The sequence below is a fragment of the Podarcis pityusensis genome, assembly GCF_964106645.2.
Source record: "Podarcis pityusensis genome assembly, chromosome: 2".
NCBI classification, from domain to species: domain Eukaryota; kingdom Metazoa; phylum Chordata; class Lepidosauria; order Squamata; family Lacertidae; genus Podarcis; species Podarcis pityusensis.
Genome location: NC_138029.1, coordinates 110,001,048 through 110,019,939, shown reverse-complemented (window position 1 = coordinate 110,019,939; position 18,892 = coordinate 110,001,048). Strand labels below are relative to the sequence as shown.

At 45.0% G+C, this 18,892-nt stretch overlaps 1 protein-coding gene and 1 pseudogene across 3 annotated transcripts; both read left to right on the top strand.

The window, feature by feature from the left end:
• The first annotated feature begins 727 nt into the window (after positions 1-727).
• Positions 728-13,323, top strand: LOC308469642 (cholinesterase-like). 2 transcript variants are annotated; one of them, XM_080992390.1, is made up of 5 exons: positions 730-865; positions 3,855-5,316; positions 5,568-5,731; positions 6,482-6,624; positions 13,250-13,323. In XM_080992390.1, the coding sequence occupies exons 2-4, from the start codon at positions 3,866-3,868 to the stop codon at positions 6,574-6,576; spliced, it is 1,710 nt and encodes a 569-aa protein (XP_080848516.1). In that variant the 5' UTR covers positions 730-865; positions 3,855-3,865; the 3' UTR covers positions 6,577-6,624; positions 13,250-13,323. The 2 variants fall into 2 exon arrangements, with proteins under 2 accessions (XP_080848517.1, XP_080848516.1); XM_080992391.1 differs by lacking the exon at positions 6,482-6,624 and having other exon boundaries at positions 728-865; positions 13,103-13,323.
• LOC308471756 (cholinesterase pseudogene) lies at positions 8,280-12,855 on the top strand (annotated as a pseudogene). Its single transcript, XR_013991595.1, has 3 exons — positions 8,280-8,423; positions 11,326-12,539; positions 12,781-12,855. The product of XR_013991595.1 is annotated as a cholinesterase pseudogene (transcript).
• Positions 13,324-18,892: the final 5,569 nt, after the last annotated feature.

The following is an 18,892-nucleotide window of genomic DNA, read 5'->3' as shown; positions in this document are numbered from 1 at the left end:
CCTGATGGGACAGGCTGCCATTGGCGTATCTGGACCTTTGGAGAAGCTGGAGCATTCTAGATTAGAATCTATTTGTGTATTAATCCCCATTTTCTTAATCTGTTGCTGATCCACTAGTTGTTAGTGGAATAAATCTCATTGCCTGCACATGCCTTAGGAATGGGTGTATATTCTTGGAAAGCTGCTTCTCAAAATCCAAAACCCTGGAATTGGAGTTCCAGGTCACTCTTTCCCTGTATCTGTGGACATTTGTATCACTCCATGGCTAAAGGACAGAAGGATTGAAATAACTTTGGGCTTCAGCAGGTGAAGCCGACTCCTGGCCCATGACAAGCCCTTTGTGCTGACAGAAGAATCACACAAGTTTTCACTTAAGCACTGCATCTTGTTCTGAGAGCCAGGCAACTGTTTGGTTGTATTTGTGGACATTGGTATTACTCCGTTGCCAAAGGACAGGAGGATGGCAATAACTTTGGGCTGAATCCTTTTAAGTTCTACTCAGAGTGGACACACGCAAATCAATGGTCCTATCATAGTCATGTCCTTTAATTGTAGTGGATCTCCTCTGAATATGACTTATTTTGGAGGCAGCCCGTTGTCTTCCCCCCCCCCGCACCTTCTCCCAATTTATGTAAAAGCAAGGCCTCTCTGACCCCTGACATACATTCGGATGCTGCCAAGGTGTAGCCTCCTCCCACTGGGTGAGCAAAGCCAGTTGGTCATTGACTTTTGCTTACGTACAGATGGGCAGATGCTCCCACGCCCAGGTGTTTTTCATAAGAGTCTCTGGATCCTCAGCAGTACCTAACTTTCCTCTTCAGAGTGAGTTGCAGGGGATACTGAGGAGCAGGAGAACGCCATCAGGGTGAGTCTGTAAGGAACAGAAATGTGATGTGAGCTGGCCATGGGGGATGACTCAGAAAATTACCAAAAACTGGAACCACAGCAACTCTAGACCACAAATCAGAGTGCCTCTAAAAAATGAATGAGAAAGGGAGAATAGGTAGAAGATCTGCCATAGGAATGGAAATCAGAAACTTGAGTTCTAGCAGTGTCAGTATATATATATATATATATATATATATATATATATACCCACCTACCCACACATACCCCTTTTTGTGGGAGGTTTGGAGGTCTTTGGAGATTTGAATGATAACCCCTTCTGCCCAACCGTACAGCAGTAGTTGTGGAGAAGCTTCACCAATAGTACAGTTTGGCGATGCTTTGAGTAACGGGGTGTGGATGCCCCAGCAGATTTGAACAAGAAGGGGACTCTCTTCAATTTCTCCATTTAGGGTGTAGCTGTTAGGATAGATGTGCATGATCAAGAGATGGCTTGTGTTATTTTATTTATATTTATTGTTTATTTATTTAATAAAAAATATTTTTAAAAACCTGCAAAGTGGTTTTCCAAAACAAAAACCAAAAAAACCACAAGCAGTAGAATCAAGAAAATTTAACAATCCTACTTTAAAACATACAAAAGCTAAAATATTAAGATTGAAATTACTTCAACTTCCTAAGCATCTAGGTATGCTTGCCTAAAGAAGAATTCTTTTAGCAGGTGCCCGAAAAGAGTCTCGCAAAGGCACGTGCTTTGTTGCAATAGGCGGGGAGTTCCAAAGTGCAGGTCCTGTCACAGTAAACAATGCAGTACAGATATTATGTGGAACCTGTAGTAGTGCTTGAAACTACTGAAGGGGAGGTTTTATTTATTGTGATTTCACCATGCTCTGTATTATCCGAAAAGGAAAACATTTATTTAAGAAACAGGACTGCACAGCAGCAATCTAGTCTCATCATGATCAGTGGGACTTATTCCCGAGCCCACGGTGCATAAGATGGGCTGCAATCCTATGCACCCCTTGCATCCAACTTGTGCCTAAAACTCTGCACAAGCCTGCACCAGAGAACTGTAGAGTTGGAAGGAACCCTGAAGGTCATTTAGCCAAACCCCTGGGGCAATGCAGGAATTTCAACTAGACCACCCCTGACCGATGGCCATCCTTCTTCTGTTTTTCCCCTCAGCCAGGACATGCAACAACGGAGACTGGAGGTGGGGGAAAAGATACATTTTGACAATGGGGCAGATTAGTCAGGCACGCGCAGGCACAGCTTGAAGACTTTACACAGAGAGGAACCCCACACGGGTTTCCCTGCATTTAACGCAACAGGCAGGGAGCCAGCTCAGATAGGGAGGACAAAAGAGTACCAAAGTCCACCCATTTTATCCTCTTTGGGATGGTGGTGCTAGGGCTCTGGGACCACCCTCCCCAAAATATTTACTTGTCTTCAATGTATTGTTACCGCTGTTATTCTATCGTACAGATCCTTTTTTACTTAAACACTTTCTCTAAAATTGGAACGGCAGAAGTAATCAGTAGCATAGATATCAAAGAAAGGAGAGTCCCTAATAGATACGAGGGAGACACAGATACACAAGCACACAGAAGTAAACAACCCAGCCTTGGGGAGAGGGGGTGGGAATGTACAGTTTGCTGTACTTAGCCTTGACATGGGAGTCCGAAAGGGCTTAAAAAATAAAAGTCTTGTGTCTAGGAATATTTTTCTGCAAAAGCATCAGACAGCTTGTCAAAAGTGTGAACTTCATTAGTAGACCCTATTTAAAGGAATTGGTCAGTTAGCCACAGAATTGCTTTGCTGATTTTTCTCATCTTCTTTTAATTACACAACTGCTTTTGGGGGGTCCTAGCTTCATGCAGGGAAGATTGGGGGCAAAGGGGAGGCTGCCCTGCTGAGTGCTCAGGGCGGCATTGAGCTCCTCCTCCTGGTGCCACGCATGGGCAAAACTGGGCGGTGGCACTGCCACTGTCCCAAAAGCTCCGCTTTTGGGGGAAGCAGAGGCTTTTCAGAGGGGGATTGGGGCCTGAAGGGGGTGCGCAGGACAGGCAGCGGCCTTGGCAGGCTTTCCCAGCAGCCCAGAAAGTCGGCCTATGTGAAGAAAATGAGACTAGGCTGAGTAGATTCGGCCTTGCCTTGCCTTCGCCCCGCCCCCAACCCAGCTGGCCAATCGGCTGCATGCAGGAGGCGGGGTGAAGGCAAGGCAAGGCCTAATCTACTCAGCCTAGTCTCATTTTCTTCACATAGGCCGACTTTCCGGGACCCGGGAAGCCCGGCAGAGGTTAGGGCAGTAGGGCGGTTCATAAAAAAAACTTTAAAAAAAAAAAAAATGCCTGCTCCAAAGGTCTTATCTTACTTATATATATATGATCTTACTAGGGATTGTATAGCTATATCTGAAATTTCATGAATATCAGTTAATATCTTGACCCTGCTCCACTGAATTGAAATTTCAGCCTTCACTACATACGAAAACGGCTGAGTAAACAGCTATTTTTGTGGAGGAGGGTCAAGATACTAACTGATATGCACGAAATATCATATACAGTGGTACCTCGGGTTAAGAACTTAATTTGTTCCGGAGGTCCGTTCTTAACCTGAAACTGTTCTTAACCTGAAGCACCACTTTAGCTAATGGGGCCTCCTGCTGCTGCCGTGCTGCACAATTTCTGTTCTCATCCTGAAGTAAAGTTCTTACCCAAGGTACTATTTCTGCGTGAGCGGAGTCTGTAACCTGAAGCGTATGTAACCTGAAGCGTATGTAACCCAAGGTACCACTGTATAGCTATATAATCCCTAGTGTAGTAAGATAAGACCTTTGGAGCAGGCATTTTTTTAAAAAAAGTTTTTTATGAACCGCCCTAGTAGGGCAGTAATTGTTCCTTGATAATTTGTCACCACCCTCCGTAATGGCACCTGGGGTGGCCTGCCCCCCCTGCCCCCCTTCCTACGCCGCTGCCCCATGCCGCTCCTATTTCTGATTCTTTCAGCTGCAGACGCTATGCCTTGTTTCCGGACTTCACCCTCCTCCTTGTGCCTCCTCCTCTTCCTCCTGGCTTCCAGCTCTGCCTCTGAAGATGATACTGTGGTGGTCACCAGCAGCGGTCCTATTAGAGGCAAACGGCTCCCAGCTGGCCCTGGCTCTGTGACCGCCTACCTGGGCATCCCCTATGCTGAGCCCCCCATAGGCAAACTGCGTTTCCAGAAGCCGGTTCCACATCAGCCGTGGAGCCAGGTCTTGGAGGCCACCACCTTTGGCAACTCTTGCCTTCAGTTTAATAACGATTCCTTCCCTGATCGACCCATATGGACTCCAAACACACCACTTTCAGAGGACTGCCTCTTCCTCAACATCTGGGTGCCTCATCCACGGCCAGTCACACCAGTGCCCATCCTTGTATTGATCCATGGTGGAGGTTTTAGCATGAACTCAGCCTCAGCAGATGTCTTAAATGGAGGCTTATTAGCTGCTACAGAGAATGTCATTGTGTGCAACTTGAATTTCCGCATGGGGACCCTGGGTTTCCTGTACTTGCCGCCAGCTGCCCCAGGAAATGTTGCGTTGTGGGACCAACATCTGGCTCTGAAGTGGGTGAGTGAGAATGCAGCTGTCTTTGGCGGGGATCCAGCTCAGTTGACTCTCCTTGGCTTAGGTGAAGGAGGAGCTTTAGCAGGTTTCCACCTACTTTCACCGGCAAGCCAACCCCTTGTTGCCCGTGGTGTGTTTCATAGTGGAGTTCCCACTGCCCACTGGGTCTGGAGGAGTCCGGAAAAGGCTGAAAGAGAATCAGCAATGGTGAGTCAACTCATGGGGTGTCCTAAAACTAACCACAGTGCAATGGTCAGCTGCCTACAGGGGAAGGAAATTGAGAGCCATGCACTTTCTGAACTCTGTGGTATCAGATCAATAACAACAGATGGGGAATTTCTCACCGATGAGCCCAGAAAGCTCCTGGAGAGAGGCATTCAAGGCAAACCCATTCTTACTGGTGTCATGGCTAATGAAGACTCGTTCCTGGTATACCTTATGCTTCCTAGTGCTGAAGTCAATGATGGGATCCTGACCTGGGAGCAGCTCCTTGAAGGGGTGCTGGAAACTCTGAAAACAGAAGAGGTTGCCAGGGCTATAGCCCTGAAGTATGCTGAATACTTTCAAGGGCCAGAGCGGTATCGTTTGGCCTTGATTCAGTATTTGGGAGATTATCCCTTTTTATGCCCAGTGATGGAGTTTGCTGCAAAGGCCAGGGAGCTTGGGAGCCCAGCTTATGTTTATTCCTTCAGCCACCGCAGTTCTGGCTTTCCCTGGCCAGAGTGGATAGGGACCCCCCACGGAGCAGAGATCCCCTACTTGTTTGGAAACTTGGCAGCGTCACTGCGGAAAGACCCATCGGAGACGGAGGTGGAATTGAGCCGGCGAGTGATGCGATACTGGGCGGAGTTTGCCAGAAGCGGGTAAGGTATTAACCTTTCTGTGCCAAGGACTAAGTATGCCTGCCCATATATACAGACATGCCCTTTTAATACGTTTAATGCCCCTCTCCATTTGATAACTGATTGTGGGATTTCAGGACTGAAAATATTCTAGGGATGACAACTCGATGCTGACAATCATGTCAGCAATGTCTGCTTTAAGTACTGGTTGCTTCACCCTTAAATCAGTCTGAAGTCGTAATGTGGCAATGATTTCTTTGCTGCCTCTATAGGAATCCCACCGGATCGGCACCGAATGAGGAACAGTGGCCGGTCTACAATGCTACAGAGCAGAACATCTTCCACATCACCACAGAGGCAGCCCAGCACAAATGGATGCCACCTGGTCCACGATGTGCTTTCCTGGCCACTCATCTAGCAAATGCATTAGAAGCAAGTGAGTTCTCTAAAAACTCCATATGGCAGTATTGTTCCTTCAGAGCTCCAAGGTTCCTGCTCTTCTCCCGACGCCATCACTGGCTTAACCTCTGGGTTTATGAAACATTAAAAATACAGTGAGAATATTAAGCTACCAACTGAACCACATCATATTATCTGCTACACAACTTTTCATGAATATATATATATATATATATATATATATATATATATATATATCACCAATTGTGCAAAAAATGCAGAGAACTGAAATTAAGAACAGAGAAATGAGAACCTGGGAGAACCAAAATGGGCAGATCTGTTCATCCATAGTGGTTAGTGGTCAGGGATGAGCATTACAAGCAAACAACATCTGGAGGGCCATGTGTTCCCCATCCTCCTTTTTCATTTTTTAAAATTTATTTTTAGTCCGCGCAGCGTTCTGGTACAGGAGACATGATGGCTGGAGCCTTAGGATGAAATGCTTTGCTGTCGTCAGTGTAGGATTCACCACGATGAGACCTTTTCTTTAAAAAGTGAGCAGATGAAGGGAATACTTGCTCCCCTCAGCCACCTCAGAGTAGTTTTCCCTTGAATGAGCTTAGGACGCTATCTTCAATGGGGCACAAAGGGTACCAGAACAATTCAGAATGGGAGGATTTTGGCCTGTTTTTGATTTAAAACAGGAAACTAATCAGATCTTCTGCATGAGGAGCGATCTTTTGTTGATCAGTTCTTTCCTCCTACCCTCTCTTTTTTCCATTTGCAGGGAAATCTGAAGAAGGTTGTATACCACCTGTTCAGGAGAAAGATGTGAAGAATGAGGCCCGAGATGGTGAAAACCAGGCCTCAGGAACAGTTTAGCTAGGCCCACACTTTGTTGGATCTGGAGCCATGTACAAAACATAGCATCGCAACAAACCTGAATGAAGGAAGAAATTACTGTGATATGAATTGAATAAAAATGTAAACCCTCTTCAGGCATATGGTATCTCCAGAATACTTACGTTTCTTCAAGAAAAATGGGGACCTGGAACAATGGGAATCTGGCACACTTAGTATATATGGATATTGACTGCTTGATTGGCAGAAAAACTGAAGGGAATGGTGTGAGGACAGCCTTATTCTATTAGAGGTTAGCTGGATCAACCCCATCGCCTCCATCCCATTTATAGGATTTTAATGCTTCCACAACAACATATTCATAATAGGGATGCTTGAAACTTCTTTTCCATCTGCATTTTTTAATTGAGCCAATGCTATTGGAAATGATATGCAGATCAGAACACAGGTATCATTTGATTTTCACAGTACACTAAATACTGCAATCCAGATCTCAGCTCAATAACATAACAAAATGCATATAAAACGGATACGTTGTCTAAATATGTACAGAATGCACAAAACATGTACAAAATGCACATTTCGTGGGAGGGAAACACTTTCAAAAGCAAATCAAACGCTGTGTAGTTTTTAAAGTGATTTTTTTTTTTACACTTTAGGATGAGTTGAACTAATGAACAAAACTTAACTGAAACATGAAAGACTTATCTGGAGAAGAAATCAACTGATATATTCATCCCCGATTCAGTAACAACTGAATCACCTTCCCACAGATCAGTGGTTCTCAACCTGTGGGTCCCCAGATGTTGTTGGACTACAACTCCCATCATCCCTGAGCTCTGGCCTTGCTAGCTAGGGGTGATGGGAGCTGTAGTTCAACATCTGGGGACCCACAGGTTGAGAAAGGCTGCCACAGATGCTTATGTCTCCTCCTCCCCCAAATCCTTCCTAAGCAATCTGAGACTCTGCCATTGTGCCTGTCTTTGCTCGTCCCTCTTCATAACTCTTCTGGTTCTAGGAGAACAGGGGGTGGGAGAGCTGGTCGCAGCAGGAGTGGAAGACACCCTGGCTTCTTCACCAGCCTGACTCTTCTCTACCTATTGGTCCCCCTCCTCTCCAGCTTCTGCTTCTGCCTCTGATTCTGGGCTTCCCTCTGCTACAGACTCTTCCTGCTCACTGAACCTTGTTAACTCTTCAGATTCCAACACCTCCTCCTGCCAGTCTGCTCCTTCTTCTCCATCTGACCACTCCCACCACCAATCCCCGGGCTTTGATCCTTCTTCCCTTGGGGTTGCCTACCTGCTGCCTTCTACCACTTCTCTGTGTCCAGCCAGTCCATGGATTGGGTGCTGACAGAAGAGTCACACAATTATTCACTTAAGCACTGCATCTTGTTCTGAGAGACAGGCTACTCTTGGGTTGTATTTGTGGACATTGGTATTACTCCGTGGCCAAAAGATAGGAGGATGGCAATGACCTTGGGCTGAATCCTTTTAAATTCTACTCAGAGTAGACACACGCAAATCAATGGTCTTATCTTAGTCATGTCCTTTAATTGTTGTGGGTCTTCTCTGAGTATGACTTATTTTGGAGGCAGCCCTTTGTCTTTCCCCCTGCACCTTCCCCCAATTTATGTAAAAGCAAGGTCTCTCTGACCCCCGGCCTACATTCTGATGCTGCCAAGGTGTAGCCTCCTCCCACTGGGTGAGCAAAGCCAGTCGGTCATTGACTTTTGCATATGTACAGATGGGCAGATGCTCACACGCCCAGGTGTTTTTCATATGAGAGTCTGGATCCTCAGCAGTACCTAACTTTCCTCTTTGGAGTGGGCTGCAGGGGATACTGAGGAGCAGGAGAACCCCATCAGGGTGAGTCTGTAAGGAACAGAAATGCGATGTGAGTTGGCCATGGGGGATAACTCAGAAAATTACCAAAAACTGGAACCACAGCAACTCTAGACCACAAATCAGAGTGCCTCTAAAAATGAATGACAAAGGGGGAATGTTCTTTGGAGAACAGGTAGAAGACCTGCCATAGGAATGTAAATCAGAAACTTGAGTTCTAGAAGTTTCAATGTTGGTTTTTTTACCTTCTTTTGGTTGGGTTTGTCTTGGGTGTTTTGAATGATAGCCCCTTCTGCCCAACTGTACAGCAGTAATTCTGGAGAAGCTTCACCCATAGAATGGCTGAAGGACAGTCTGATGATGCTTTGAGTAACTGGGTGTGGATGCCCCAGAAGATTTGAGGAAGAAGGAGACTCTTTTCAATTTCTCCATTTAAGGTGTAGCTGTTAGGATAGATGTGCATGATCGAGAGATGTGATATACCCAATTACCTGTTGCATTCATAACCTATCTGTTACATTCATAACCAAAAAATCTTTTAAATAAATAAAATAGGAATGAATAGTATAGTAATGAGTAACTATATGGGATTAGGATGCTACAGGGACTAGAAACCATCAAAACATCAGAAAAAGCTGGAAAGAGTTCCTTGCCACCTTAAAGGGTATTTACAGTCCTATAAGAGCTTTTGTTGTTCTAATGTCCTATTATTTATTTATTTATTGCAGAAAATGTATATGCCATTTGATTGTTAAGAGACGCTCAGAGTGTTTTACAAATAGATAAAGCAATAACTTCATCAGTAAGAAGAATTAACAACAATAATTTAAGATTTTTAAAGAAAAAAGTTATCAGTAAACTAAAAACAGATTAAAACTCTCACACCCATATTAAGATATTCGTTTCCGGTTACAGATGTTATGTTAATGGCATTGAGGAGAAAGGTTTTTTGTTTTGTTTTTTAAAATATAAATGTGTGATATTATTGTAGCATTGTGATGGTGAAGTGTTATACATCTCCCACATTTAAAAGAATCTGGAGAGCCTTTTAGGGCAAAATAAAAATTGAAGAAGAAGAAGAAGAAGAAGAGTTTGGATTTGATATCCTGCTTTATCACTACCCTAAGGAGTCTCAAAGCGGCTAACATTCTCCTTTCCCTTCCTCCCCCACAACAAACACTCTGTGAGGTGAATGGGGCTGAGAGACTTCAGAGAAGTGTGACTGGCCCAAGGTCACCCAGCAGCTGCATGTGGAGGAGCGGAGAGGCGAACCCGGTTCCCCAGATTACAAGTCCACCGCTCTTAACCACTACACCATTAAAAAATAAACAGTTTCATCAGATGGGGCCCATTGCTAAGGCCATACTGAACGTATGGTCAGTTGGCCGATATTCACTGCCCATATGAAAACCCCATTCTCTTCAAAATATGGAAGAGTAAAAGGTGTGGGGAACTTCAGGTGTGGCGACTGCTGAATGAGATCCTTGAGGACTTCATAGACCCTAGGGACTTGTCACTATGGTTAACCTAGTTCTGGGAGAATCAGAGAAAATTATCCCCACCCCCAACATCATCATCATCATCATTTCAGATTTCCATATTTTGGGGGCAACCAAAGATGGGGGATATTGCATACATTCCTGTCTTCTAAATAAAATAGCAGCATGCCATACTGCATGCAAATCCCTTGGTTTGCCTGTGCCAACATCTGGTTGGGCTTCCCGTCACTCCTGACTGTAACACATCAATTATTATTTTGCAAAAAGAGCCTGAAGGTTTTGTGAGTTTATACATACAGTGATGCCTGCCTGAATGGAAATTTTTTTTGAATGAACCTAGTCTCCAGGCAAGATGATTAAAGAGGGACAACTATCTGATGGCTATCTGAAATACTCTTAAAACATCAGCAGGTGAGGTGGTGATGCAACAGTTACTGGAAGAAGAATGTCAGCCCTCAGGGTGGTTAGAATCATAGGATTGTAGAGTTCGAAGGGAACCCGAGAGCCTTCTCGTCCATCCCCCGCAGAATGCCTTCTAGCTCTATGATTCTATGGAACTGTCTCCCTGTTCCATATACAGTGGTACCTTGGGTTAAGTACTTAATTTGTTCCGGAGGTCCGTTCTTAACCTGAAACTGTGCTTAACCTGAAGCACCACTTTAGCTAATGGGGCCTCCCGCTGCCACCGCACCGCCGGAGCCCGATTTCTGTTCTTATCCTGAAGCAAAGTTCTTAACCTGAAGCACTATTTCTGGGTTAGTGGAGTGTGTAACCTGAAGCGTATGTAACCTGAAGCGTATGTAACCCAAGGTACCACTGTATTCCTCTGCCCTTTACAACTCATACTGCTGCTCCCTGAGTTTTGTAACTCTATTCCTGCAGGCCATGTGCAAATGTGGTGTATGGCTGACAGTTTAGGAATGATTGTTTCCTATTGAAAATTTGTACCAATGCCTTGCTCAGTGTTTTTTTCTGGGGGGATGCATACCTGTAAACATTTTGTTAATCTAACGGAAGAAGAAACTATTTATTTAAAAAAAAATTAGTTTCTTCACTAGCACGGTGAATTGTCAGTTCCGTTGCTACCCCCAATGGCGGTCTCATTTCCTGTCATGGTGTTTCCTGAGTCTCAGCTGGAAGCGAGTGTTTAATGTGTGAAGCAGTGTGGAATTTGAGTACTCCTAAACATTTTTTCTAGGAAAAAAGCACTGGCCTTGGTCCCTGCTTTCCTTCTCCGGTGCCCAGTTGTATTCCTCACAGGCCTGTAGGTTATGTTAGCTGAAGCTGGTGAGAAGTCCGACAACACCTGGAGGGCCACAGGTTCCCAATCTTGTTTTACATGGTTATCTTAGAGTAGGCACTCCAAGAAGAAAAATAGAATATTTATGTTGTGTTTCCCATGCCACTCCTGTTTCTGATTCTTTCAGCTGCAGACGCTATGCCTTGTTTCCGGACTTCACCCTCCTCCTTGTGCCTCCTCCTCTTCCTCCTGGCTTCCAGCTCTGCCTCTGAAGATGATACTGTGGTGGTCACCAGCAGCGGTCCTATTAGAGGCAAACGGCTCCCAGCTGGCTCTGGCTCTGTGACCGCCTACCTGGGCATCCCCTATGCTGAGCCCCCCATAGGCAAACTGCGTTTCCAGAAGCCGGTTCCACATCAGCCGTGGAGCCAGGTCTTGGAGGCCACCAGCTTTGGCAACTCTTGCCTTCAGCTTAATAATGATTCCTTCCCTGATCGACCCATATGGACTCCAAACACACCACTTTCAGAGGACTGCCTCTTCCTCAACATCTGGGTGTCACACCAGTGCCCATCCATGAATTACCGTGGAGGAATGTTAGGTCACCTGTACTTGCCACCAGCTGCCCCAGGAAATGTTGCATTGTGGGACCAACATCTGGCTCTGAAGTGGGTGAGTGAGAATGCAGCTGTCTTTGGCGGGGATCCAGCTCAGTTGACTCTCCTTGGCCTCGGTTCTGGAGCAGCCTCAGTTGGTTTCCACCTGCTTTCACCGGCAAGCCAACCCCTTGTTGCCCGTGGTGTGCTTCATAGTGGAGTTCCCACTGCCCGCCGGATTTGGAGGAGTCCAGAAAAGGCTGAAAGAGAATCAGCGATGTTGAGTCAGCTCATGGGGTGTCCTAAAACTAACCACAGTGCAATGGTCAGCTGCCTACAGGGGAAGGAAATTGAGAGCCATGCACTTTCTGAACTCTGTGGTATCAGATCAATAACAACGGATGGGGAATTTCTCACCGATGACCCCCGAAAGCTCCTGGAGAGAGGCATTCAAGGCAAACCCATTCTCACTGGTGTCATGGCTAATGAAGAATCATTCCTGGCATACCTTATGCTTCCTAGTGCTGAAGTCAATGATGGGATCCTGACCTGGGAACAGCTCCTTGAAGGGGTGCTGGAAACTCTGAAAACAGAAGAGGTTGCCAGGGCTATAGCCCTGAAGTATGCTGAATACTTTCAAGGGCCAGAGCGGTACCGTTTGGCCTTGATTCAGTATTTGGGAGATTATCCCTTTTTATGCCCAATGATGGAGTTTGCTGCAAAGGCCAGGGAGGTTGGGAGCCCAGCTTATGTTTATTCCTTCAGCCACCGCAGTTCTGGCTTTCCTTGGCCAGAGTGGCAGGGGGTTGGACTTGATGGCCCTTGTGGTCTATTCCAACTCTATGATTCTATGATTCTGTATCGCCAATTGTGCAAAAAATGCAGAGAACTGAATTATAAGAACAGAGAAATGAGAAGCTGGGAGAACCAAAATGGGCAGATCTGTTCATCCACAGTGGTCAGGGATGAGCATTACAGGCCAACAACATCTGTAGGACCATGTGTTCCCCATCCTCCTTTTTCATTTTTTAAAATTAAATTTTTAGTCCCGGCAGCATTCTGGTACAGGAGACATGATGGCTGGAGCCTTGCTATCGTCACTGCAGGAGCCACTGCGATAAAGCATTTTTAAAAATGTGAGCTGGGGAAGGGAGTACTTGCTCCCCTTGGATGCTTCCTGTGAAGCAGCTTAGGACCCCATCTTCAATGGGGCATGAGGAGTACCATAAGAATCCAGGGTGGAAGGATTTGGGCCTGCTTTTGATGGAAAACAAAAACTGGGAGACTAATCAGATCTCCTGCAAGAGGAGTTTGATCTTCTGTTGATCAGTTATTTCCCCCAACCATTGTTTATTTTTCCTTTTGCAGGGAAATCTGAAGAAGGTTGTATACCACCTGTTCAGGAGAAAGATGTGAAGAATGAGGCCCGAGATGGCGAAAACCAGGCCTCAGGAACACTTTAGCTAGGCCAAACTCTGAGGGATCTGCAGCCATATACAAAACACACGGTAGCATAGCTATTCATTGCAACAAACCTGAACGAGGGAAGAAATTACTGTGATATGAATTGAATAAAAATGTAAACCCTCTTCAGTCATTTGGTACCTCCAGAATACAGTGGTACCTCAGGTTAAGTACTTAATTCGTTCCAGAGGTCCGTTCTTAACCTGAAATTGTTCTTAACCTGAAGCACCACTTTAGCTAATGCGGCCTCCCGCTGCTGCTGCGCCGCCGGAGCATGATTTCTGTTTTCATCCTGAAGCAAAGTTCTTAACCTGAAGCAATTTTTCTGGGTTAGCAGAGTCTGTAACCTGAAGCGTATGTAACCTGAGGTACCACTGTACTTGGGTTTCTTCAAGAAGAATGGGGATCTGGAACGGTGCCAACCACACTTTCTCTAGGTAGGATGGCCAGTGAGACTGGCCTGTGAATTTTGGATAGCCTCTTCACACACTAAGTATCTATAGATACTGACTGCTTGAGTGGTAGAAAAACTGAAGGGAATGGTGTGAGGACAACCTTATTCTATTAGAGGTTAGCTGGATCAACCCCATTGCCTCCATCTCATTTATAGGATTTAATGCTTTGCCAACAACTTATTCCTAATAAAGATCCTTGAAATGTTTGCTCAGTCTGCATTCTTTTAATCGAACCAATGTAATTTGCACATCCTGGAAATGGAACATAGGTATCATTTGGTTTTCGACAGCACACTAAATACTATGATCTGGTTCTCAGTGCAAAAACATAACAAAATGCATATAAGGTAGATATGCTAAGTCAAAACATGCATAACATGCACAAAGCATGTACAAAATGCACATTTCGTGGGAGGGAAACTGTTTCAAATATAATGCAAATGTTCGTGCAGTTTTTAAAGTGCTTTTATCACACATTGGGATAGAATGAACTGATGAATAAAACTTAAATGAAGCACACAAGACTTATCTCGACAAGAAATCGACTGATAATTGACTGATCCGTAATTCATAATGACCACCACTTTCAACACAGGCAATTTGAGGGCAGCAGCCTAGCTTCCTGGTTTGCGTAACTTATGGCACATACAGCCATAATCTCCTACTGAAGGGAATTCTGACAGGCTAGGGATGAGGGGAAATTCCATTTAGTTTGCATTGAAAGGCAAGTTTACCTAATTCACATTTTCTGTTGCAACATACCAACCAAAGCACAAACATCCTTCAAAATGTGCAATTCTCTGAATTTTGCAATGCAATTTTCCAGTCAAGCAATGTTTACAAAATCACATATTACTAGGGTAAAGAGTGCGTAGAAAGGCATACATTGGAGAAAATGACATACAAAAATGTGTTATATTAGGGGAAATTAGTTTGCAGAGATATGAGTATTGGGCAAAATTGCATAAAAATGTATATATTAGGAGAGACATTCACACTAAAATGCCCGTGAATTTATAACCAACTGATGTGGAAATGTGGAGAACTGAAATTAAGAAGGGAAGAAATGAGAAACTGAAATGGACAGATTTGCCCATCTTTTCCATGGTTTCCAGGAGGAGTGGTGTGTGCATGTGTATGTGTGTGCGTGCGCACACTTGCTGAAACTCCCCATCACTCCAGCATCAGCCTTCTAAGGCAATAGTCTTTCTCTGCCCTAATGCTAAGGCTGACCCTAGATCCATCAGGAGTTTTTCTCATTCTACAGAAGCAAATTTGTCCGCTTCAGTTTCTCATTTTCCTACAGATTATTTGCTAAATAATAATAATAATAATAATAATAATAATAATAATAAATTTATATTCCGCCCATCTGTCTGGGTTTCCCCAGCCACTATGGGCGGCTCCCAACACAATATTACAAACACGATAAAACATCAAATATTAAAAACATCCCTAAAGAAACCGGAGCATGAAATCTGGAACAGACACACAGAACATAAATGCTGGAACAGACTTTGAGTTGCACATTGCTAATCTGGATCCTGCTAAAGCCCACATATGAACAATACCCATGGGTGGATTTAGGTTTGATGAGACCCTAAGCTACTGAAGGTAATGGGGCCCTTTATATGTCCAGCTGTTCTTTGTCAACAACAATTTGTCACTGTTTTTTGTGTTGAATCTATGCTATATGGTAACTTGTGGACCTAATAGGTATCTAAAGCCATTTGCACATAACAAAATGTTTTTTATCTTATATTTTGGAAATGTACATCCAGGTTTTTTTTCTTTTAATTATTTTGGGGGCCCCCAAGAGAGTGGTGCCCTTAGCTATAGCTTGTTTAAAAAGGTAAAGGGACCTCTGACCATTAGGTCCAGTCGTGACCGACTCTGGGGTTGCGGTGCTCATCTTGCTTTAATGGCCGAGGGAGCAGGCATACAGCTTCTGGGTCATGTGGCCAGCATGACTAAGCTGCTTCTGGCGAACCAGAGCAGCGCATGAAAACGCTGTTTACCTTTCCGCCGGAGTGGTACCTATTTATCTACTTGCACTTTGATGTGCTTTCGAAGTGCTAGGTTGGCAGGAGCAGGGACCGAACAACGGGAGCTCACCCCTTCACGGGGATTCGAACCGCCAACCTTCTGATCGGCAAGTCCTAGGCTCAGTGGTTTAACTTACAGCGCCACCCGCGTCCCATAGCTTGTTTAGCTCATACGTAAATCGGGCACTGACGACACCCAGCAGTCATGGCATGTTTTGTGCATGCAACAGAGTAGCCATGTCAGCTCAAACTTGACACTGTGCCAGGTCTGCCTCTTCTGGAAGCTGCTGGGACCTGAGTGCATTTTTTTAAACAAATTTTTGCTGCTGCTTTTGATGAAGGCCCCACAGAGACCTTGGCCTTCCGATGAGAGTGACAGAAAAGCGACTGCTTAAACAGAGCGGGAGCACAACATGTTTGGCCAGACCAATGCTGGAAGTGTGTCAAAGGTTACCAAACACTTATACAACAGGATCCCAGGTGCTCACTTCCCTCCCCCTCCCAGATCGATTATGGTACAGTGGTACCTCGGGTTAAGAACTTAATTTGTTCTGGAGGTCTGTTCTTAACCTGAAACTGTTCTTAACCTGAGGTACCACTTTAGCTAATGGGGCCTCCTGCTGCCGCCACGCGATTTCTGTTTTCATCCTAAAGCAAAGTTCTTAACCTGAGGTACTATTTCTGGGTTAGCGGAGTCTGTAACCTGACGCGTATGTAACCTGAAGCGTATGTAACCTGAAGTGTATGTAACCCGAGGTACCACTGTATTGATAGCTGGAAGTTCCCCTGCATGAAGAATCACTTATACAGTGGTACCTCAGGTTACAGACGCTTCAGGTTACAGACTCCGCTAACCTGGAAGTAGTACCTTGGGTTAAGAACTTTACCTCAGGATGAGAACAGAAATCGCGCAACGGCCGCGGTACAGATGCAGATGCTCTGTATCCACAGTTTTAGGCAGCGAGGCTTCTGAATACCAGTTGCTGAAAACCACAGGCAGGAGAGAGGGCTCTTATGCTCAGATTCAATAATAATAATAATAATAATAATAATAATAATAATTTATTATTTATACCCCGCCCATCTGGCTGAGTTTCCCCAGCCACTCTGGGCGGCTCCCAATCAGTGTTAAAAACAGTACAGCTTTACATATTAAAAACTTCCCACTTGTGGGTTTCCCCACATGCATCCGGTTGGCCATGGGGAGAACAGGATGCTGGGCTAGAAGGGGCAGTGGGTACCTCGGGTTACAGACGCTTCAGGTTACAGACCCTTCAGGTTACAGACTCCGCTAACCCAGAAATAATACCTCAGGTTAAGAACTTTGCTTCAGGATGAGAACAGAAATCGTGCAGCGGCAGCAGTGGGAGGCCCCATTAGCTAAAGTGGTGCTTCAGGTTAAGAACAATTTCAGGTTAAGAACGGACCTCCAGAAAGAAATAAGTTCTTAACCTGAGGTACCACTGTATATGGATTTCCCCCCCTCATCACCAGGCCCAAAGGAAACTAGAGGATGGAATTCGGAATCATTCAGACCCCCTCACCCCCATGCAATTCTGATGCTAGCTCTGACGCAAGACCCAATTGAATGACCAGTAGTTAAAACGTTACGTAATTCTTGGTGACTTAAAATGTTGGCGGTTGTGATGGTGAAACAACATTCATTAGAAGAAAGAATGTCACATTTCAGGACAGTTGTACCTGGTGGCTTAAGGGCACCCGGATGTGGGCATGAAACATAACACAGGAGCCTTGCAATTCCTGGAAGATGCTCTTGCCACACGGGCCTTGCAATACAAAAGGAGCACCAGCGACCAACACATCAGTCTCAAAGACGGGGAAGGGAGTGTAAGAACTGCAGGGGTGAAACTGCTTTCCTTGCAGCACCCCCAAGGAGCAGTCTGAAGCCTCCATAAGTGCCCCCTTCTTGCATCCAGAGCAAAGATATTTGGTAAGTACGCCACTGCAGAGAATGTGCGGTTGTGTTGTAGATGGGAATATCTTTTATAATTAAGGTTTTGTTAAAAGTTTTCATAATAAGATTACATTAAAAAGCAAACTGATCTAAACAAAAATAAAAACGAAGAGAAAAGGAGAAAGAAAGAAGGTCCTCTCTCACAGGTATGTATTAGGCCTTATCCCAAACAGAAGGAAGTGAAGACTCCCAGATTTCACTTGGGAGTTTCCCAATCTTCTCCCAGACTGGGAGATCCTCACTTCCTTGCCTCTCACACAGTATCCTTCAGCAACCAGTATATTGAGAATTCTTGAGAAGATGAAATCAACAAGCCATTTCTTTCTTTCTCTTAAAAAAAAACCTGGTATTGTTTCCTTGGTCTCCCCCCGCCCTCCAATCCTGGGTTGCATTAATGACCTGACCATTGGCCATGTTGGCTGAAGCTGATGGGAACTGATATCCCACAGCACGTGGAATGGCACAGATTCCCCATCTTGTTATATGGTTAACTTGGGTTGCATTCACATCGCAGTTTTCTTTCATGCTGTTTCCCTGTTAATTTCTGCACCTCATTTGAGCTTTCACATGAAGGGCACTTCTGGGTAAAAAAGGATAAAGGTGAAGGACCCCTGGATGGTTAAGTCCAGTCAAAGGCGACTGGGGTTGAAGGGAGCCGGCCGAGGGAGCTGGCGTTTGTCCACAGACAGCTTTCCAGATCATGTGGCCAGCATGACTAAACCGCTTCTGGTGCAATGGAACACCGTGATGTGTGCCAGAGTGCACGGAAACACCATTTACCTTCCCACCACAGCAGTACTTCTTTATCTACTTGCACTGGTGTGCTTTTGAACTGCTAGGTTGACAGAAGCTGAGCAATGGGAGCTCACCCAGTCGCAGGGATTTGAACCGCCGACCTTCTGATCGACCAGCCCAGGAGGCTCAGTGGCTTAGACCACAGTGCCACCCACATCCCTGGCACTTCTGGAAATGTAGCAGAATATGGTGCAAGTTTAGCACCACTTTTCATGCTGTTTGCTTCTGGGTGGGAAAAAATCCGTTTGCAAATAAAGTAGAAATGCACTAAGCATGCGCCATATCCCACTAGATTTCCAGAAGCGGTTGTATGTCACGTGAAAGCTGAAATACAATGTGGAAAACAAGAGTCTGGGAAACATCTGAAGAACAGAATAGACTGCCATGTGGCTGCAGCGTTTCTAAAAGAAATATATAATAACAT

Excerpts from the sequence above, each read along its gene's own strand:
- LOC308469642 (XM_080992391.1), top strand. The coding sequence starts at position 3,866 with ATGCCTTGTTTCCGGACTTCACCCTCCTCCTTGTGCCTCCTCCTCTTC. Across the intron at positions 5,317-5,567 it reads GCGGAGTTTGCCAGAAGCGG|GAATCCCACCGGATCGGCAC; the intron begins GTAAGGTATTAA and ends CTGCCTCTATAG. Across the intron at positions 5,732-13,102 it reads AGCAAATGCATTAGAAGCAA|GGAAATCTGAAGAAGGTTGT; the intron begins GTGAGTTCTCTA and ends TTCCTTTTGCAG.